This window comes from Sciurus vulgaris (genome assembly GCF_902686455.1).
Source record: "Sciurus vulgaris genome assembly, chromosome: 3".
Classification (NCBI taxonomy): Eukaryota; Metazoa; Chordata; class Mammalia; order Rodentia; family Sciuridae; genus Sciurus; species Sciurus vulgaris.
The window spans coordinates 38913427-38936240 of NC_136463.1; the positions used below are offsets into that span (position 1 = coordinate 38913427).

A 22814-nucleotide genomic window follows, 5' to 3' on the forward strand; every position below is an offset into this window, starting at 1 on the left:
TAGTTTAGCTGGGTGTAGTGCTGCACACCTGTAATCACAGCAGTTCAGGAGGTTGAGGTAAGACGATCAAAAGTTCAAAGCCAGCATCAGCAACTCAGCTAGGCCCTAAGCAAGTCAGCAAGCCCCTGTCTCGAAAATACAAAAAAAAGCTGGGATTGTGACTCAGTGGTTAAGGATCCCTGGGCTCAATCCCTAATACCAAAAAAAAAAAGACTTGGCTTAAAAAAGAAAGTAAAGAAAACAGAGGTGAGATGGAATCAAAACCTCATCTCTGAATAAGTAAAGAAATACAACTGGGTTCTGGAAGACACAGGTACAAAAATCTCCTAAGTAAAAAGGACCTTAAGTATCTGTCAATCCAGCATAGTTAAGTACTTTGGAGACAGTAAGTCAAGACTGCCCGAGTTTGAATCCTGCCACTGCCGCTTACTCTGTGATCTTAGAAATTACTTAACTTCTCTGTGCCTCAATTTTATCATCTGTGAAATGGGAATAGTGTCTAATATGGTTGCCATAAGAATTAAACTGAGTTAATGCATATAAAGGTCTTAGAATTTTGCTGAGGTCTGGGAGTCTAAGTCAGTGGTAAAGCACCTGCTTAGCATAAGCAAGGCCTGGGGTTCAATCCTCAGTACCAAAAAAAAAAAAAAAAAAAAAAAAAAAAATTGTGCCCATCTTATAAACATGCAGTAAATGTTAGTTATTATTAAGTTAGGGTACAAAAATTAATAAATTTGTAATAACATGAAGAAATAACTGTTAAAATGTTAAATGAAAAAAACATGAAATAAAAGCATGTGGAACATCATGATAAATTGCTTTTTATGTTAAAATTCTGGTAAGAAAATTCACATTTTCTGTATGGAGATGATGGATATTTTACTCATTTCCTCTACTTTCCCATATTGTCTTCTCTTCAATGGGGGAAGTCTTCCTATTTCTTCTATGTATACATTAATTTCACATTTGCAGAGAACCTATCTGAATTTTAAAAGATCAACAGGCCAACTCTCTATACCTTAGGGTTAAGCTTCACGAGTAACACGTGATATGTGGAAATAAACTAAAGATAAATACACACTCTGGCTTCTTTTTCTTCCAGTCCTGGGGATTGAACCCAGGGGCAGTTTACCACTGGGTACATCCCCATTTACTTTTATTTTTGATTTTGAGACAGGGTCTCACTAGATTGCAAAAGCTGGCCTTTGACTTGTCATCCCCCTTTGCCTTGGCCTCCTAAATCAGTGGGATTATTCAAGTGCACCAATTCACACGTCAGGCCTTTTTACGTTGAGGGAAGGTCTCGCTAAGGTGCCCAAGCTGGCCTTGAACTCAAGATTCTCCTGTCTCAGCCTCCCTAGTGGCTGGGATCACAGACATGTGCCAACTAACATGGCTGGCCTGCATTCTTAATATCTCTAAAAGTAGAAAAAATATGACCACTTTCTCCCAGAACATATTTTCATTTTCAGACTAGAAAACATTTACGTATGACTATATGAATGAGACATACCATCAAACCAGTCAATGGCTGCCTTAGCTGAAGGGGGATCATCAAATGACACTGTTGCCTCCCCTTTTGGCTTCCCTGTGTCTTTGTCTGTGTAAAGATTTATCATTGGCTTTCCAGTCTTCTTGTTTGTCTGAGGAAAAAACAAGCTGGTGTTAGCATTTCAAGAATAACTGATCAAGTACTATTTAGTTAAAGATTTAATTTTTAAAAGGAATCTACATATCCATACTACAAAATACTACACACCTAATATAAAAATGAAGTTATCTATACATTTGGACAAGAAAAACTCTACAAGTTATATTAAGTGAAAACCAAGTAATGTTAAAAGGGCTGGGGCTGTCACTTAGCAGAGCGCTTACTAAACTGGGACCTTGGGCTCAATTCCCACCACTCATACACATACGCGCGCGCGCACACACACACACACACACACACACACAATGTATACTGTTTATGTATAATTTATTTAAACATATAAAAATTAAATGTAGATAATGCTTTATATGCCATGTAAAACAGCTACAAGTCAGGAAGAATGTTTATCAAACAAATCAATAGGTTACCACTAAGGAATATAATGGGATTTGGCTAGGATGGAAGTAGAAGACAAGGAAGAAGTAGTACTTTGTCAAAACTATGTGAACCTCTTAAATATTACATGTTTAAGTAATTTCTTAAAACATTTTAACTCCCCAAGAAGGACAAAAGGAGTAATTCCAGACACCAGAAGAAGGACAACTATAATTTGATTTCAAAAAAGTGTAAACTTGTTTGATTTCAAGCAAGTGCTATTATTTCTGTAAAGGTTTTCTAGTTAAAGAGATGACATATGCGTGAAAGTGACCAAGATACTTAAATTAACAAAAACTAATTATAAAATAACACATTATATATTGGGATAATATGCATTACAAACATTAAATACCAAAGACTTGAGTCTGCATTCAGAATGTTTTTATTTGCTTCTCATAATTTCAAGAGTTAGGCAGAAACTATTTTTAAAGCTCTAGGACTAAGGCTAAAGCACAGGTGGGTTGTACAAAGATAGACAAGAGCAAAAATTAAAATCTTAATAAATTTATCAAAAGACTGCAGATAAGGGTGAACATGTCCATCAGAGGATTTTAAGAGATGAGCCATATTGAAGTATACAGGCTTCCTGTATAATTTATGTACCTTAACCAGGATATGACATTTTCAACAAAAGCCATACTTTTTACTCACCTTGATGATACCTATTTGCTTAAAGAACTCTCCCACTTGATCAGTAGACACACCCTCCCCAAGTCCTTGCACAAAGATTGTGTTGTTATCTGAATTATCAGATTCTGAATCTAGGAGGAAAAGATAATCATTAATTTTACATATTCCTTGGTGTTAGTACATCCTGTTCAGTAATCAAGAACAATAATTTATTGTTTGATGTATAACTGTTTCTATGACCAAAATGAAAGGACCAATGTAAGAATCTTACATGAACATGCAACAATTATATGGTAGATCAATTTTTATAACCAAACTTCAAGTAAAGTACATCATGACAACACTCTGTGAGATACTTATAGACCAAATAAGGAAGGTCTTAAAAATCTCACTCCTTAGATTCAGATTCAGGACTAAAGCTCATGAAGAAATGAAGATTTATTTTGAAATTAACATTCCTTTCTCTGAACTTTTAATCCTTTATGACAGATCAATTTTTTTAAGGCTCTCTAGTACAAAATTCCCCCAAATCTGATATTTTGGACTTCCAAGCAAGCCAAACAGAATTGCTGACTTCCCCTTCACTGCGATAAGCCTTGTACACATCAGAGGGTAGGGGCACCTTGTACACACACCTTACCTTACACGCATACTTTTGGATTAGTACAACAAAGTAAGAAAGATGTACAAAAATTCAGTCCATCAAGGGATAATTCAGTAATTGCCATCCATATAGAATACTTTGGCATCTTAATAAAAACAAAAGTTCTGATTTCAATATATATTAAAAATTTGTCTCAAGTAGATTTTTAACCTCTAAATCATAACTTTCAAAAGGTTCCATGAGTAAATCTGTTGTCTTGAATGCATTTAAAAATAAAAAGCCATTTCAAATTAGTGACCTCTACCTAGAATATGACAATTCTCTCATGACGACCTCAGGTTTCTTAGGCCCAATAAAAAACCCAATGTAGGATTTTCTTAAACACAGTTTTTCTATCTATTTCCCAATGACACCAATTCTTTCATTAAATCTAATTTGCAATAAAATTAATGTTCATAGCAGTAAAAATTGAAGTATTTCCTCAAAGAAGAAAAAGTAGAGCCTGGGAAAGTACAAACATAGCAACTTCCCCAGCAAACTATCCCATTAATCCCCCGAATTTTTCTTTCTAACCTTTGGAAATAATGCTTCCCAGTTCTGGCAACACTATCAAATTAAATCTTCTTTCTGTACTAATCACTCCAAACATACACTTTTCCCTTGAAAAAGTGCAAAACTAACATTTTCTTAACTGCAAAATCACAAACTACCATAAACCTTACCAGCATCTGGTCTTGGTCCATAATCCCTGTGACCTAAGGGGAAAAAAAGAAAATCTATTTAAGGCAACTCATTTGAAATAATAAAAATAAACATTAATAATAACCAAGTCATGAAAAGTCAATACTTTCAAAATCCCTGAAAGTCAACCATCACAGATTTACAAAGTAACTACATAAATTAAGTTCTACTGAAAGTTTAAATCAAGATGAATGTCAACATTTCCTTAAACTTGTCAAGTCAACACCTGCCACTTTGGCATTATGCTAGTTTCACTTTTGTTAAGCTCTGATTATGAAGGTTGATTGAAAAACCCTAATAATTAAGAATACCTTGTCAGCTACCTTTACAAAAAAAAAAAAAAAAGTCAAAATCCAGTGAAGTTCTCACTCATTGGTCACCACAGACTCGCTCATGCAAATACAATGCATAGAAACCCATGGACTATTTGAAATCAGCTTTGACTTTTTAATATTTACTTTGATATATATATGTGTATACATATATAATTTTTTTTAAAAAGCACACAACACACACCAGCCTCAACAGAGTAAAAAAGGGCTTAGACTGCGTCTGCGGGATATTGGTGGCTTTTAGATTTATATAGCATTTCCACTGAAACATTTTGGGATACTCAGCACTTACCACCAAAATTTTTGAAGCCACCGCGGTCACCACCACTGCAGAGGAAAAATTGAAGAAATGATTTCTTCCTTAAGTCTCTAATGTGCTGAGCCCTGGGCTCAATCTACACTTAACTGTCACAAGTAGAGAGCCTAGGAAAACAGTAGCACTGCTAACTTTCCAGTAAATTCCATTATAGACTTCAAAATGTTGCTTCCATCTAAGTGTTTTTTCCCAAGGATGTATTTCCACAAGATGACTTTTCAAGTTTATTATATAACATATGTAATATACCCATACTGTAAAGTCTTCCCAACCCGAAGCCAAAAGGTCACTATTCAAACAATAGCTTAAAGCTGGAGGCACTGAAGGAAGAATGCTAAGTTAGAGTGGGCATTCTTTCCAAAGGCATATTTTCTAAATGAGGAAAAATAAATAAAAAAACAGATGAACATAAAGCAAAGTTAAGATTCTGATAGAACAAGAGAGGTAAAAACTTGAGTACTAGATTCTGCTGTGATATCAAATTGTGGGTTTTATGAGATGAATAAAAAAAAGTGATAAACAAATATACACAAAAGTGAAACTGAATGAAAATAGTCTTAAAATTTTAAATCATTCAGAAATCTGGTAAAATAAGGACTTAAAAAAGCATAACTTAAAATTACCCTTCTTACTCCATACCCACTATAATATACATCTCTTCACATCACAGCTATTGAGGTTCATGCTGCCAAATGTTCTGTATACCTAATCTGTAGCACACTACAGACAGAATACATCATACTCCAAATGTTGCAGCTGCCCATAGAACAACTTTATTTGGCAAATTTCCACTGCCAGATAAATCAGGGGTCCTTGTTCACGTAGTTTTATATAAGAGATCTAAAACACTCTTCTCTAATCAAGAGACTTTTAAAAATCTTTTTTGGTAGTTGTAGATGGACAGTATGCCTTTATTGTATTTGTTTATTAGTATGTGGTGCTAAGGATCAAACCCAGTACCTCACACATGCCAGGCCAGCACCCTGCCACTGAGCAACAGCAGCAGACCCCAAGAAACCCTTAAAAATACCCATCCAACAAAAGTTTGCTTTTCTTGACTGAATGACATGATTCCATTTCATATGCTGACATGAAAACAACACACACAATTTTCAAATGGTGATCTGATTTACTTTATCTTATTCTACTACAGCCCAAGAAGCTAAACCAATACACTATGTCTCACTGCTTAAAAAGTCTCTGCTTCAGTGATTACCCTACCCTCTAGGTGGCTTTTCTGAACCATTCAGAGAAACCACTCTGACTAAATAAGGAAACTTTCTCCCTTCATAATAAATATATCCGTTACCTTGATGTAAATATATTTTCTCTTGCAAACAACTTAAGTATATACATATGCATTTTAAGTTGTTTTTAATTTTTATGCTATTATTAGGAAGCCTTTTTAACCAAAAGAATAAGGCTATTTCAAGGCTACGTACATAATATTAAACTTGGGCCCTTCACACACATATACTATTTTGTATTGAGTCTCTGAAGACCACTGCTTTTTCCACAACTTTTTTTTTTTTTTTTTGGTACCAAGAATTGAACCCAGGGACACGTAACCACTGAGCCACATCCCCAGCCCATTTTTAAGTTTTATTTTTGAGACAGAGTATCTATCACTAAATTGTTGGGGCTGATCTGAAACTTGCGATCCTCCCACCTCAGGCTCTGAAGTCACTGGGATTACAGGCATGCACCACCATGCCCAGCTCCTCTACATTCCTAAATTATCCATGTACATACATATGTATCACTGTGTGTGTGTGTGTGTGTGTGTGTGTGTGTGTGTGTGTGTGTATCACTGCTAACTCTAAGAAATGAAAACAAACAAAAAAGAACAAATGAACGAAACCAACAGAATTTTTTGAGATTAAACTGTTAAATATCAAACCCACATTTTTCTGTCAGGAGGTTCAAATTCTCAGAATAACGGAGACTTAAAATGGGAAACTAGAAATCATGTGTTTACAACCAAGTGCTAGAAATTACTCTGCTGATATTTAAACAGTACCAACTTTACACAGCCACAATGAAACAAAACTATGCAATTTCATATTTAAACATCCTAGTTCCTTCACTCTGGCCAACAATATAAATTTGAACAATCTTAAAAAAGAGGACATGCCTGAGCAGTTAAGAAAGGGAAATAAAACTAATGACATTTGAATAAGTTTTTAATGCCCTATTCCTCCATATTTTTGTCGTCCATACTGAGCATTTCCTTTGAAAATAAAACAGCTGAAGATTTCCAAACAATAACTATAAATATGGAAATATCATAGTATGCTAGAAAAAGAAATCTTCAAACCAAGAGACTCAAGAGACTCTTAAGGTGCTGAGGGTGGCCTCTAACTCGTGATCCTCCTGCCTCAGCCTCCTGAATCTCTAGCCAGAATCTGCATTTTAATAAGATCCTCAAGTAACTTATTAGTTAACTTTATATCGCTTAGTTCTATTACATAATATATATTCCCTCATCAGGAAATTTATTATACTAAATAAATAAACTTCAAGTAGTAGTCACTATTAAATACTAACAGAAGAGGTTGCCTCTTCCTCTGGAGATAGTCCACATTTCCCCTTGAATGCATAGTCTACTTCACCCCACAGGTATCTCTTTTGAGATCACCCCCATTCTCCCCTGAATTTGTGTCTACTTTCCTAAATATGTCTATACCTCTGGGGGAAAAGAAAACAAGGTATGTCTGTGGTTAAGAATCTTTCTTTCAAGTCTACAGTCAAATTGCAAGTCCTTTTTCTACATACTACTAAGGCCTCACAGCAAATTAAGACAAGATACTTCAACAATGAATCAAGATGTTGCCACCAACAAATTTGGTTTCAATGCCAGAAAAAGCAAAAATGTGTACACATCAAGAATTCTTGAAGGACATTATAAGATGAAGTAGTAGACAGTTAACAGAAACATAACATAAGCATTCTTGACTCTTATTGGCTGAGGACACCCTGCATAAGAAAACTAGATGCATATTTTTGACTCATTTGGAAAAGGTTCTCCCAAATTCAAAACCAAAATGAGCAGCTTACCCTGGGCAGATGCAGGGTTCTTTCACTGTTATAGGATTACATACATAGAAAAAGCCATCAGATTCAATTTCATATGCTTGTCAAGAAAGAAAAAGTTCATTGACAATCGCTATTCCCAACCTTCAATTAAAAAACAAAATTATCTATTCAAGACTCAAACTACCCAAAAATAAAAGGATAATACAGGAAACCTTTATTCCTAGAAAATTCTGTACCTAGAGAGAAAAGGCTTAGCTAAAAATTTTAACTAATTTAAAAACCTACGCTGAGCTTCAGTTTACATACTAGTAAATCCAGAATACAATTTTTTGAGTTGTAAGGAAATGACAAAATTAATTCCAAATGTAAATGACTCACTACATTTAAGTATCATTCTCAATAGTAGTTGTGTTTATTTATTATTTCCTACCACTCCATATATGCATGGAAAAAAAGACTTTCCAGATTCAGTATTCATCAACATTTTAGGAGGTCAAGAATCTATCATTCCATAACTGCATATTCCAAAACATTATCCACTAGCTACCTGCAGCTGTTGAACACCTGATATGTAGCTATTCTAAAATGGGATGTGTTCTAAACATACGAAATTTAAAATGGAATTTGAAGTTCTAGGATGAAAAAAAGAAAGTACACAATCTCATTAAGAACTTTATACTTATTACATGAAATATTTCAAGTATATTGGAGTAACTAAAATCTATTATTAAAGATTCACCTACTTCCACCTGGGTTTTTTTTTTTTGCAGTACTGGGGATTGAGCCCAGGGTCTACTGCAAACCAGGCAAGCACTCTACTCTGAGCTATACCTCTAGACCTCTATTATTTTCTTTTTACTGTAGTTGTTAGAAAAATTTAAGTGACATATAAAGCTCATATTTGTGGCCCACATGGTATGTGTATTGGCCATCACTGTTCTAGACTGTCACCAGGACATACACATTTTAAAAGGAGCTAAGGATCTTTTTTTCCCTTGTTTTTCTGTCCCCCTGACTCACTTTCTTTCTCCTCCTTGCTTTCCCGCTCTCTCTAATGCACGCCCTTTCTCTTTTCCTTTCTTTTCCTCTCATTTTCTCTCTTACCCTGCAGGGAGACACTCTGTTTGCTTAATAAACTCCCTTATGTGGGAAAAAAAAAAAAAAGGAGCTAAGTATCATTCATGTAAGAAGCAGAAATTTGAAATAATTTTGGGCTCAACTTATGAAACCCTGGAAGTTACTTAACTTGATGACATACTAATAATGAAAAACAATTATTTAAGACATTCTTGCAATTTGCAAAAGGATAATCATAATGTTAAAATTAAAAAACACTAGAAGAATTTACAGACTTAGATTTTAGTCCAGTAAGATGTCAATGTTAATTATAGATGACAGTAAGAAATTCAATCTTTTTTGCTACAATTGCTTTTTCAAAGACAAAAATTAGTTTTCCTAGAATATCTAAAATCTTCTCATGTCTCTCTTCCATATTTGGAAAACTGATAGCTTTCAGTCTGAATTCTTTCTCCAGTCAAGCCATTATAGAATTTAAGTCTAAAAGCATCCCATCCTTGACAACACATTCAACCCTCACCCCAAAACTTCGCCCCTACTTCTTTAAACATAAATACAACCAATCCCAGTTAGTCTTAAAAGGGCAGGAATTTTCAACACACTATTAAGAAAGATGAAACACAAATGGAGTGTTGATGAAGACTAATGAAAAATGTCTGGGTATTTTTTTGTACTTAAATGCAAACCCAAGTATGAAAGTCTTGAAACTAAGCATTTATATTTAAATTCAAAATGCTTTATCCCAATAAATAATCTAAAAAGCACATATTAAACAACATGAATGAATTTCTAATTTCAGTATTCTAAGTGAAGTTTTAGTGGAACACAACCCTGTTTATGCATTTATACATTATTTATGGCTGCTATGATGCTCCTAGGGCAGGGCTCAGGAGTTGCGAAAAAAAAAAAAAAAAAAAAACACGTGGTGTGCAAAGCCTAAAACATTTACTATCTAGCCTTTCACACAATCTGCCAACCCAACAGAGAGTAATCATCACCCATAGAAATTTCTAAAACAAGCCTTTTGTGCATATTGCGTTTACTGGGGCAGGGGTGGGGAACTGCAGACCCCTCCCTCTCCCAATCTTTATCCCCAAACCAGATCAGCATCACATTGACCAGATATACAATGGAATTCTGCACAAGATTTTGTATGAAGGGGTTCCCAAGGGTAAATAAAAGGTTTGAAAATAAAATACTAGGTTCATGAATTAGTATCTGGGTCACAAATTATACTGAAATATATTACCAAGGAGGTTATACTGTTTAAAAATGGGACCCCTAGGTTGGTTCAGGTACTCTTTCACTCCTATCAGGAGAAACTTTCAAGGTCCTTTCAACCCGTGTTTGAATTCTTGCTCACAGATGAAAACATATTTATAAAAGACTTCTCTACCTATTCCTCACGCTCTTCCTTCTAAAGAGCGGAATTCTGCCATCTCAGTTAAACACTGTCATAGTTTAATAGATAATTAGGTTATAATTATAACTTCTTTATGAAGAAAATTAACCTATGATGTACTGTGAAATGTACCGCATTCCAAGGCAGTCAATTATCTAAAACATATCACCCTGAAAAATCAAATCTATCTGATGGTTATCTTATTTTAGGATTCTGTTTGAGGGAGGAAGGAGGCTATCAGGTAGAAAGTAAATACCATGTCACTTTCCAAGTTCATTTATATCCATGATGATGGCACATTGCTCTTTGATAATGAAGGGGTATACAAAGTATTTGTTTTACCTTGTAAACTGACTACCATTCAAAAGACTTAAAAATTCAACTCTCACAAAATTTTTCAAATGTGTTTAGACCTTGCTTTTTCCATAATATCAAAGCACTATATACAAAAAATAGAGAAATACAAGTCAATGAAACAAATTTCTGGGTCACTTGAAGAAATAGCAATTTATATGTACTGGTTTTGTTTCTAAGATTACCTCAGGGGACTGAAAGCCCCTATGGAGCAAGAGAGCCAGTACTGATATACTATTAAGTATCAGTAACAGGGCACTGACAATTTCAATTTCTAATAAGCCTGTTAATTTTATAAACAAATTTGCAATCTTATTGTAAGTCTCACCTGCAGAGGTAAACTACTTTTTCATTTTTGTTTTAATGAACTGCTAACCTTACAGTTTAAAAGTAATTTTGAAACCAGTTTTCTTAACATATGTTGCAAGTAAACACCAGAACCTAATGATACCAGTAATGGGAAAAAGAAAAGCTAAATTAAGAAGTCATTCCTTTTCCACAGCTTAGTATAAATTAAAAAAATAGACAATGGTATGTGACAATTCACTAATTATTTCAATATTTACTTAAGAAGGGGGCAAAATAATTATAATTCAATCTCTTTCCCACTTGCCAATCCCACCTTTCTACTCTACCTAGTATTTTTCCCTTTTCAAGGGAATTCAAGATCAAGGAATAGTCTGACTACCAAATTAGAATTAACTTACCTTTTATTTTTTATATATAAAATCTTCAGTTCCCAAAGTCATTTTTTAAAAAAGTTTATATTGTAGATCCAGCAGGAAAAACTCAGGCCAGTGGTTTAACCACAACTTCACTAAATGACTTTCTCTACTGGTGTTTTAACATACACCAGATAAAATAACTGTCAACATAGTCTATTCTAAAGTAATTTATGAGATCTTAAGACTGAAAACAAATTCTTAATTTCTACCCTCTTTTCTACAACATAATCCTTTAAAAGCCTTTTAACTAAATTAGATACCAGAATTAAACCAGCAAACACCAAATAAGAGAGAAAGAATGAAATACAGGCATCTATATCTAAATACTTACCTTGATCCTGTCATAGGACCTCTTCCATCCTTGTCATATCCCCCACGCCCTCTACCTCCTCCCTGTGACCCGCCATATCCTCTATTATCTTCTCCATACCTACTCACATCACGACGGTCATCTACAAAACAGAAAATATTACACACATAAATTAATAACTACTGTTATTTCTGATAAAATTTTCATGTAACAATATTAAATGGCTTTTCAGAACACACATTAATGTTCTTGGGGAAGACACGTACACAGAACTCAAATGCAAATCATCATAAAATCATCTGAAATTAAACGTGTTTGGGAATTGTACCTGCTTCAAATTCCATTCTGCTGGAAAATTAGACAGCAAAATGGCTATGTGGAATGGTTTGAGTTAAAATACAACCTTAGGTGCAAGAATTCTAGTAACTTAATAGCATAGTCTTAACCTTGAAAATTACTTTTTTACCTCAAAAATATTTAAATGTACATCAAGTACAAATAAGACAACTGGATTTTCAAACTGAGAGAAGATACTCAGTGAATGAGTTTCCACTTTTAGTCATTCAACAGCCCAATTATTCAACAGGGCTGGGGAGGTAGATTAGTGGTAGAGCACTTGCTTACCATGTGCAAGGCCATGAGTTCAATTCTCAACATTGGTGGGGAAATCATCAAATGCTCACTGAGCATTTATCATGGATGAAGCCATAACTAGGCACAGAAGGTATAAAAATTAATTAAGACAGAACCTGCCCTTTAGTCATTCATTTTCCTAGTGTGGAAAGAATCCTAAATATCAGTGGTATATACAGAGAGCTATGGAACAAAAGGTAATAATGACTAATCCTTCTTACATGAGGTTAAAAAAGGCTAATATAGAATAATTTCTCCAAATCAAGTGTAACACCATCACCAAAAGAACTGTCAGCAGCAACACTGTCAATGATCAGAGTTCACTGAGACAAGAAAGCAAATCTACATAATCAGCCATCAAAAAGTCATGTGAGGGGCTGAGGTTGTGGCCCAATGGCAGAGTGCTTGCGTAGCACATATGAAGCACTGGGTTTGATTCTCAGCACCACGTACATATATAAAGTAAAGGTCTATTGACAAATAAAAAAGATATTAAAAAAAAAAAGAAAAAAGTCATGTGAGACCACTGGGGAGTCTCTGACAGGTTTTAAGGAAGACGAATCTAACAATGCTTTCTTTGGCCATGATGAAAACATCTATGTTCAAGGTTACTCCAAATTTTCAGAATCAAATAAAATCCTGTGTAGATTGTTTAATCTAAACTCAATATACAAATAATTCTGTGAGGGAAAAAGAAAAGGAGGTCAATATATCTTACCTTGTGTGTGGTGGCTATAGTTTTCCCTTTGTGAATGATATGATTGCTGGTTTTGATTATAGGAATCATGCTGCTGATCATAATTTGACTGCTCGTTATATGAGCCTTGCTGTTGATCATAGCCTGACTGCTGGTCATATGAATCTTGTTGACCATAGTCTGACTGGTCATACGAAGGCGCTCTTCCACCTTGGCTAAACAGAAATCAATGACTTGAGAGATTTTACAGGATTATGCTTACTGCTGCAAGTTGACTGAGACTGATATAAAACGTCTGATCAGTTAGAACTCATTATCTACTACAATTTTCTCATGGCTATTACTTGACTCTTATCTACAAAGTCTCCTTATCACAAACAGAATGACCTTCAAAAAAAGACAATTTCACTATCACTGAAAAGGTACCACCAAAAACAAACAAAAAACAGTTGCCACATTACAGGAGAAACCACACCTTTGAAAACTGTAGTAAAGTAAGAAATAACAATGGTTTTCATTTCTCCTTAAATTAAAAAAAAAAGATGTTACAAAGTACAGTAACGTGTCTAATTCTTTTTAACAAACATGCCACAGGTGATGAGTTCTTTTATAATAGTGACACTGACTCTATATCATCTTAATAAAACAATAATAAATCATTCATATTTTAAGTCTGATGAGTTATAGGGACTTGCTTTGTGATGTCATTTTTTATATGAAACCAACGACAGCTTTCATATTTTTGGCAATTCAAAAGGAAAACTTGTGCAGTGGCAAGTACCTGTAGTCCTAGCTATTCGAGAAGCTGAATCAGAAGGTTTGCTTGAGCCCAGGAGTTTGAGGGTCAATACAGTGGGACCCTGCATCAAAAAGGTAAAATCCTAAGGATGTTCTGACCAACATAGCTGTATTAATTACCAGCTCTCACTATGGGAATATTAAAAGTCAACACTTAATTGGATTTGAGTTTTAGTACATTTACTTAAAGAAAAAAAGAACAAAAAGGTCTCATAACTTAACAGTCACATCTTATTCTGCGTCAGAGGATCAGAACAATCTACTAAAGGCTGTTATATTCCCCAACTCCCTACCCAAAGCACAACCAAACTATGGTCCAAGTCCTAGCCCTTTACTTTCAAATGGCTGTCAAACCAAACATTTCTCTTCAATCTGCATTTACATCATAATTTAAACATTTGTCCTTCATAAAAGGATTCTCCTTAAATTTACTCATTCCCTATGATTGCACTCTTTTTACTTTTCAAATCTCTCTCATATCTGTAAGACTGATAATCTGACCTCACAAATCAAAGCTCTCTCATATCTGTAAGACTGATAATCTGACCTCACAAATCTTTCCCCAATGCGTTAATTGAATTTCACTTAGAATAATTTCCTTCACTGAAGACAAAAAAAAACCCCTAGAGACCTCAGTTTCTGCCTCATTTTTTAGCTGTGTAACTTAATGAACTCAAATCTTAAAATTTTTCTGTCTCTATAAAATGGGAACAAGTACTAACAGTATCTCAGAGTGGTATCTGAGGATCAATTACATTAGGGAATGAAAAATTAAAGAAAACAGCACAATAAAAGTTGCTATTACTAAAAATAAGTACAAGCTCTTCAAAGCTGAAATTTTTAGAAGTTTATGAAACCTATAACTCATTGGCTAATTTCCCCTATCTATATTAACAAAACAAATTCTAGGGTTATCTGATACAGTTATAAAAGTTTCAGCACTTTTTTGAATTAATATTTTTGTCCCTGAAAATGTAAGATGTTCAAATGGACCTAAAATAAAATTGAGGGGGTAGGGGACAGAGCTCAGTGGCAGAGTGCTTGCCCAGCATGTGTGAGGTCCTGGATTTGATTCACAATGCAGAAAGAAAATAACAAATCAAGTGGAAATGAAAAGGTACTGAGAAGTTTAAAGCTAGGATTTTGGTAGTGAAAGCTGTTTATTTCCACCGCCCAACACAACCTCAGTACTTTTACTGTTTTCTTACCCTCCTGATGATTCCGTGTTTTGCTGTCCTTGGTTATTATATGATTGCTGGCCATATGAGCTCTGCTTTTGATTCTCATAACCACCGTAGGACTGTGAATAACCTAAAGATTGGCAGGCATATTACTTAGTAAAGGTTCTGATTTATCAATCTCTAAAATAGCAAATTTTAACAAGACAGTCCAACCTGATTGGCTTTGTCCATAACCTGAGTAACCACCATAGTTCTGTCCATATGAAGAATCAGTCGTTTGTCCATAGCCAGAATAGCTCTGAAATTTAGGTAAATTTATTCAAGTTTCATCACCTACTTAAGACGAAAACATACCAACAAACAAAAAAACTTGATGAAGAAGACAATTTACTTTTCAACCTACTTGTTGTGCTTGTCCATAGCCTTGGTTGCCTTGATTTCCATAGGAAGAATAACTGTAAAAGAAAAATGTAATTCTTGAAAGAAATGTGCTTTAAAATATTTGAAAATTTAAATGAAAAACCCTGCCTTCATTTTCAACTTTCTACTCAAATACAAGCTTCTTTTCTGAGAATTGTCAATCTACCTGTCTCAGAATCTAAAGTGAAAGGTGATGACCAAAGACTTAAGACATAAATGGAAGTCATTCCCAGACTTCTTCAATATTTTGAAGAAGTCAAATACCATAAATTTTTGCTTTGATAATTTCCCACCAAAAAAAAACCCAAAAAACAAACAAACAAACAAACAAAAAAAAAAAAAAAAAAAAAACAGAACTTCACCAGTGTTAGAGAATCTCAAGAGAATTGTGCTTTGGAATAAAAAATAAAATAAAAATAAAAAGGTAGGTACTGACAAGTCTCATTCAATAGGCAAGTTTTTATTTAATCTCAGGTATAAGCAGAGGTCCAGATTTTCCCAATATTTAAATCATGTACAGACATTTACAGTTAAACAACACGCTTACAAATAACACTTAAGAATGAGTTATTTCTAAAAACTACATGATAATACATAATAAATATCTAAAGCAGAAAAATTAGAACTTTTTAACACTAATCAATTTAATTACATTCTGACAGATTTCCTCCTACCACTTGCCTTACTTAAACATCTTTAGCTTCCTAGAAAGGGCATATGTGGTACCAAAAGTCCAGTTTAAACGCCTCATTAATTAGAGGCATATGTACCTCCAGAGTATTATCAAAGGATGAAGTTATACTGTATTCCCACTGTCATAGCAGAATCTAAAAGTAGTTAATAGTTGTTGACTGAATGAATAAATATAACTTCCGAGGAGTTGAATTTTCTTTAATTCTGTAGAATGTGAGCTCTAGCAAGTAATAAACTTTCTGTACATGACTAATATCCAAAGAAAAATAAACATTTGAAAAAAAATTTTAAATATTATTTTAGAGCTATTACATGCTGAGAATTCTTTAATTTTAAAAAATACATTTCACTAAATAAACACTTGCCAAATGCTTAAGAGATAAACATTACTTATGAAAATAAAAAAATCTGAATCAGTTTTGTTTTTAGGAAGCTTAAAATCTGATGACAGGGGCTGGGGCTGTAGCTCAGTAGCCAGAATGCTTGCCTAGCATGTGTGAGGAATTGGGTTCAAGCCTTAGCACCACATAAAAATAAACAAATAAAATAAAGGCATTCTGTCCGTCTACTACTATAAAAAAATTTTTTTTTTCTAAAAATCTGATGACAGAAGATATCTGACATGCTATTCTGAATATCTCATTCTGGGCTGAAAACTGTTTATAATATAAGCTGAAGGTTTTACTCTGGTAAGTAAAAGAGAAATATACACATTCATATAAACTTTCTTTGTATTGTGGACTTGTACGTTAAACATTTCTAACATAGTACATCAAGAAAATCTGCTCTAGAAATACATTAGCATATTATATACAATCAAAAAATGAAAAGTTTTTTCTAAGAACCTATTAATAGTTCAATTCCTTAAATCCCCTTAATAATTACTTCTTCTAGGTAATTTCCTAAAGAAAACATAACCTTTACAATATCCAGGAGATTTGTTTTAATCTCCAGGAGGAATCTATATTTATTGTTTGTAAACAGTCCTTTAAAAATGGAATGTTTCCCAGATATTTACACAGGGCAACTCTCTTCCCCATAATATACTAATATTTAATTCTCTTAAGACATTCAAATACCAAGTCTCAAAAGAAAAGCCTGACAAAATTCATCTTATTTTTCTCAGTTCTAGCCTTTCATGTTAAAAATTTATGTATACTTTACCTTTGCTGTTCACCCCCAGACTGACCGTAACTTCCAGAATCTAAAATACATAAAAACAATTTTAAATCTTACTTGAAACTGTTGTCCCCTAAGACTGACTTTAGCTGATGTGGATGAAATGTGGCAAGAAAATGTCAAAATTTACTGCAGAAATGAAAACTACAAATTAAATACTGTACAAGGAGAAATCTATTCAAATAGCATTTGTTTAACATAACTACATCTTTGAAAACTGTTCTATAAATGAGTGCGGATGGTCACAAGAACTAAAAGAACAAATGTGAAACAATCAATTAAAACACATTCTTTAAAAAAAAGTCCAAAGCCAGGCTTGGTGGTGCATACCTGTAATTCCCAATGCCTATAATCCCAGCAAGTCAGGAGGCTAAACCAGGAAGATCCCAAATTGAGGTCAACCTAGGCAATTTAGCAAGACCCTTCCTCAAAATTAAAAAAAATTAAAAGGGCCAGGGATCATCCTGCCCAAGTCACCAGGGAGCAGGGGATGGGGGTCACCACAATGGAATTGAACACTCAAACATTCCCAGGTGTCTGCTTATGGGGCTGGCTTGGGTCAAAGCCTGAGAAAGGTACTGGGAAAAAAAAAAAAAAAAAAAAACTAATCCCTGTGCTGGGAGGCTGCAGTATAGTTTCAAACTGCAGGTTGCAACTCACCAAGGGTCATGGGGTCTATGTAGTATGCTGCAACCAGCAATTTCTAAAAACAAAATCTGATTCTATCCGAGGTTTAAAAAAAAAGTGTTGGGGGTGGGGGGGAACGGCTGAGGATGTATTCAGTGGCAGAGTACCCCTGGGTTCAATCCTCAATACCAAAACAAAACAAAAACCCAAAACTCAAGCCGCATTTTATATTTATATATGAAAAGATACCTGTTAAAACTTAATCAGGTTCAAAAAAAAGGAGGAAAGGCATGCATTCTGACAAGATAAATACCCAGGATTATATTTACTTACATATCCTTACCACCCAACATACACCATTTCTCTATATTGGACTGTTGTGGTTGTCAGCACCAAAAAAGGGTTTCCAAATACCTGCTAAAAGTTGCTCAGTTACTTTAATTTTACCAAGCTTTCAGGGACTCAGCCAACTAAGTATACTAAGTTAGTAATACCTACTTCTAGTCTACATTTTAGCAATAAAAATTACCAAGGAAGGCATGAATTAACATGCCAAAAAGAAAAAAGAAAAGAAAGTTGAACTTTAAGCTTTTCTCAATATTTCAAAGTGCCTATCACATCAAAAATCGTGGAAGAGCTGGGCACAGTGGCACATGCCTATAATCCCAGTGACTCAGAAGGCTGAGACAGGAGGATCACAAGTTTAAAGCCAGCCTTACCAACTTAGGAAGGCCCTAGGTAACTTAGCAAGACCCTCTCTCAAATAAAAAATAAAAAGGGCTGGTGAAAATGCTCAGTGGTTAAATGCCAAGTTCAATCTCCAGTACCAAAAAAAAAAGAAAAAAAAAAAATTGTTAGGAGTCTCTGTCCTTTTGGCTTCCAGTCAGTCAAAGGTATGACTTCATTTATTTATAAGATCAGTTTTATATGAGACTCTTAAAACTGCAAAAATGACTGACTGAAACTGCTGACCATTAGTCCCAAACTCACCCAATCTTAAAAAATGTTGTTCAACAGTTATGAAACCCACACAAAATTAAATTCATTTAATTTACATAAAGCTGCTATATGAAAACATTGCCACTGGTTGTAGATGTGGGTGACAACAAATTTGCCACTTGTCTGTAAATAAAGATTTCCAATCTGAACAAGATTTTTTTAATCCCCAATTTTAATAGTAAATATAATCTTAACACAAACTATTTTATGACTGTGAAGGGCATAAGATTTTAAGACTGTGAAGGGCAGAATTAAAAAGAAAACACTGTACATCACTGTGACTAAGTAATTAATGACTAAAGCTGGTAATGACCAAAGAAAAACAGGAAAAAGATACAAAATCTACTGAACTATGAAGAGATTAGAAGCATCTATTCAATGGCAAAGGAAATTAGCTGCACAGAAATCAGAGGGTGAAAAGCATTATGGGGGAAAAAAATTGAGTGAAACTTAAAAAAGACAACAGGAGAGGCATGAAGCTTCAGGTTAAACTGTAACCAAAGGGGTGAGGAGGGGGCGGGGGAAGGAAAGATAATAGAATGAAACAAACATCATTACCCTACGAACATGTATGATTACACAAACGGTGTGACACTACTTCATGTACAACCAGAGAAATGAAAGTTGAACCCCATTTGTGTACAATGAACCAAAATTTAAAAAAAAATTTTTTTTTTCCTTTTGGTTCAGGCAAAACTACAGAAGTATATAGCACCTATATCATCATGTGACCCTATCTCAAATCTTCAGCCCTCTGAAATTCTAAGTCCAACTTCTTTAGCTAGCTGATTTTAAAACATCATGATATAGAAATAAGCATTCTGATCAGTAAAATCTGGCCCTCAGTATAAATACTTCAGTGATAAATGTAGATGGATGTCTTACATTCACCAAAGAAAATCAGTTTATAAATGTTAAGATATCTTAAACAACTATACATCAAGATTACTTGAGTCTTGTATAATGGACTCATGAATTATTTAGATATGCTTTTAAACTTCCAAGTATATAGGGTTTTCTATTTGCTTTCTCTAAAAATATTTTATTAAACCCAAAAAAGGTACTTTATCATTCTTTGTATGATAGAAAGAACAAACACCTGTACATGTCCCACATGCACTTAAAAAGAATTTATAAAGTTTCTAAATTTGGGCTGCACTGTATGTCTACAAATCATGTTTGCTGACTCTTTGGGCTCAGGCCTGTTGCAGCAACATGGTTAGTCACACCAAGGTCAGAATGGTCATTAATATGGAAACCGTGATGGTTCCTCCCTCTGAAAAATGAAAACTGAGGTCAGCCAGCACACCAAAAACACTTTCTCCTTCTAGCAAGATGAAGAGACAGGCTGTGGGGATCTGGCACTGTAGTGCCTGGGCCTATGCCACCATTTCTTCCCTCACAGTTAAGTCTATCAGAAGACTGAAAAAAATGAGAAAGACCAGTAGATTTCTTACCATTTAAGACAATCCTTAGCTATAATAAATGGGTCAATTTATATAGCAAAAAAGATTGTTTGCTACTTGTACCATTCAGATTTTATTAATGTTTGGCATACTGCTTGCCTTATCTCATTAGTTTTAAAACTTCCCACTGTACTACAGACTTGTCAATTTCTCATACCTGTCATTTTGTTTTCTTTTAAGGCTATATAATTAGGCATATAAAACTACATACATATCTTCCATGAATTTTCTTTTAATATTACATAATGACTACTATCACCTTTAGGGTAGTGTCTGCCTGGTCTTCTTCCATTTTACTTTCAACACTTCTTTTATATTTTTTTGTGTATCATTTCTAAACAGCATTTTCTCTAAGCCATTTTTTTTTTGCGGTGCTGGGGATTGAACCCAGGGCCTTGTACTTGTGAGGCAAGCACTCTACCAACGGAGCTATATCCCCGGCCCACCATTTTTTCTTAATGGGAACCTCTGTGTTTTAACTGAGGTTATATTTTTCTATTCAATTTTTATCTATTCCTACCCTAATTGGAACTTTCTACTTAACATGGTTTTTCTTTTCCTTTTAATTCCTTTTCTATTTTCTTTACTCCTTTTTCCTACTGCTTTAGAAGTTATATTCAGTATATTATCATTTTTTATGACTATACTGAATTTTTAACATTTTTCTGAAAAAGTTCAAAATTATCTTCAACCGCCATTGAAATACATGAACTTTAATACCCTAATGCCAATCACAACTTCCACCTATTATTTACTTTCATTCTTCCTCTCTAAATCATGTTAACGTTCAATATCATGTATGTCGGTATTTCTTTATTTACCATGCTTTTTTCTTCTACATTGGTTCTTACACCCCATTCCACCCTTCTGGATTCTATATATATTTTTGTTGTTTTACAGTGCTGAGGATCAAACACCGGTTCTCATACATCCAAGAGCTCTACCACTGAACTACACCCCCAGTCCTGAATTTCACATTATTAGTTCTTTCAACAAAGGACTTAAAGTGGTAGTATTTGTAATCTGAGGTACTTATCAGTATGATATAGTTTCTGGAGTTGTTTGTTTTTGTACTGGGGATTGAACCCTGGAGCATTTTACCACTGAGCTATATATATCTTGGCCATTTTTATTTTTTGAGACGGATCCTGCTATGTTGCTTAGGGTCTCACTAAATTGCTGAGGCTGGCCTCGAACTTGTAATCTTCCTGCCTCAATTTCCCCAGGTGCTCGGATTACAGACATGCTTGCCACACATAAGATAATTTATTTGGGGAGAAAATTCAAGGTCAATGGCTATTTTCCCTCTAAACACTATTTTCTATCCCCTTAACATTTTAAAGCTATTACCAATCTTACAACTGCTCCCTAATTTGTCTGGCAGGTTTGTTATTGGTAATTCATAATTTACACTTTCACATTAACTTATGTAGATATCAATGTATTTTTGTCTCATTTAAGTCTAGTGCTTAATTCAAAATGTTCATCTATTTTTGGAAAACTCTCATCTTTTAAACTATTGATTATTCCATTTTATTCTCAATCTTGTTATTAGATATAATACAGGATTTTCCAACCTACTTCCCATGTTTCTTTTCTTCCATTTTCATCTTTTTATCCTTCCAAGTTAATTCTGAAAGATTAGATCTATCATCCACATTTACTATTTGGAAGACAGATCACATCAATAATATCCATAATTATTTCTTTGCTTAGGTCTCATTAAACTTACTATTTTTTTTCAACTCCAGAAATAAGTACATCTTTTTCAAATTTATGTGGCCTTTTCCCTAACATCATGGTCTTAGGGTTGATTCACTGACTGTTCTAGGTTTTAAATAACCTTCAGACATAATACTTTCCCATTTTCAGAGTTCTAAGTAACATAATTCTTGTTTTGGAAAAAATTTCCTTGATGTTCCACAACTTTTTTAACTGTGAACTGATTTTTTGAGAACTTTTTTTTTTTTTGATTTCTTGTGTAAGTTGTGAAACTTTCTTCAGAAAAGGTTTTTTCATTTGTTTTTACCAGAAACACTAAGGACCTTATCAACAAATAAGTAATTTTTAAATTAATTTGTCTAAAGGTTTCTTGGAGCCTAAATGAATACTCAAATTGTGTGAAGCATGGGCCCTAGGTTACAAATCATCAGACAACACTTCTTACTGTGTAAGCTTCCTTCTTCTCTCTTATGCTAGCAGGAAGTATTTTTGTAGTTCATTCCTTCAGTGAAAATACATAATCTGTAAGCACAGGATTTAAGGGTTTCAGTTCTCACTACCTGACGAAATACTCTCAGAGTTTCATCTTCTGTCCTTACAGTTACTTGGACAATAAAACCTAATGAGATCTCAATGAGATCCACACCCTCCTCTCCAGGATAGCTACCAAATTATCAGCTCTATGCCTGATAGAGGTTATATCAGTTGGCTTCATTTTTGGCAACAGGGGCTTCCCCCTTCTTTTCCTAACTTTTTGCCTTTTTTTGGTGGGACACTAGATTT

The 22814-nt window shown here is 34.2% G+C and overlaps 1 protein-coding gene across 1 annotated transcript in view; it reads right to left on the minus strand.

Annotated features, from left to right (window-relative positions):
- TAF15 (TATA-box binding protein associated factor 15) overlaps positions 1 to 22814 on the minus strand; it is a 29676-nt gene that overhangs the window by 4298 nt on the left and 2564 nt on the right. Inside the window, exons 2-11 of the mRNA XM_079132099.1 lie at positions 17203 to 17242; positions 15329 to 15380; positions 15139 to 15223; positions 14953 to 15055; positions 12968 to 13161; positions 11638 to 11758; positions 4689 to 4723; positions 4046 to 4078; positions 2741 to 2850; positions 1514 to 1643 (exon numbers count right to left, since the gene is read on the minus strand). Coding sequence (XP_078988225.1) covers positions 1514 to 1643; positions 2741 to 2850; positions 4046 to 4078; positions 4689 to 4723; positions 11638 to 11758; positions 12968 to 13161; positions 14953 to 15055; positions 15139 to 15223; positions 15329 to 15380; positions 17203 to 17242 — 903 coding nt within the window. The remainder of the gene's footprint in view (positions 1 to 1513; positions 1644 to 2740; positions 2851 to 4045; positions 4079 to 4688; positions 4724 to 11637; positions 11759 to 12967; positions 13162 to 14952; positions 15056 to 15138; positions 15224 to 15328; positions 15381 to 17202; positions 17243 to 22814) is intronic.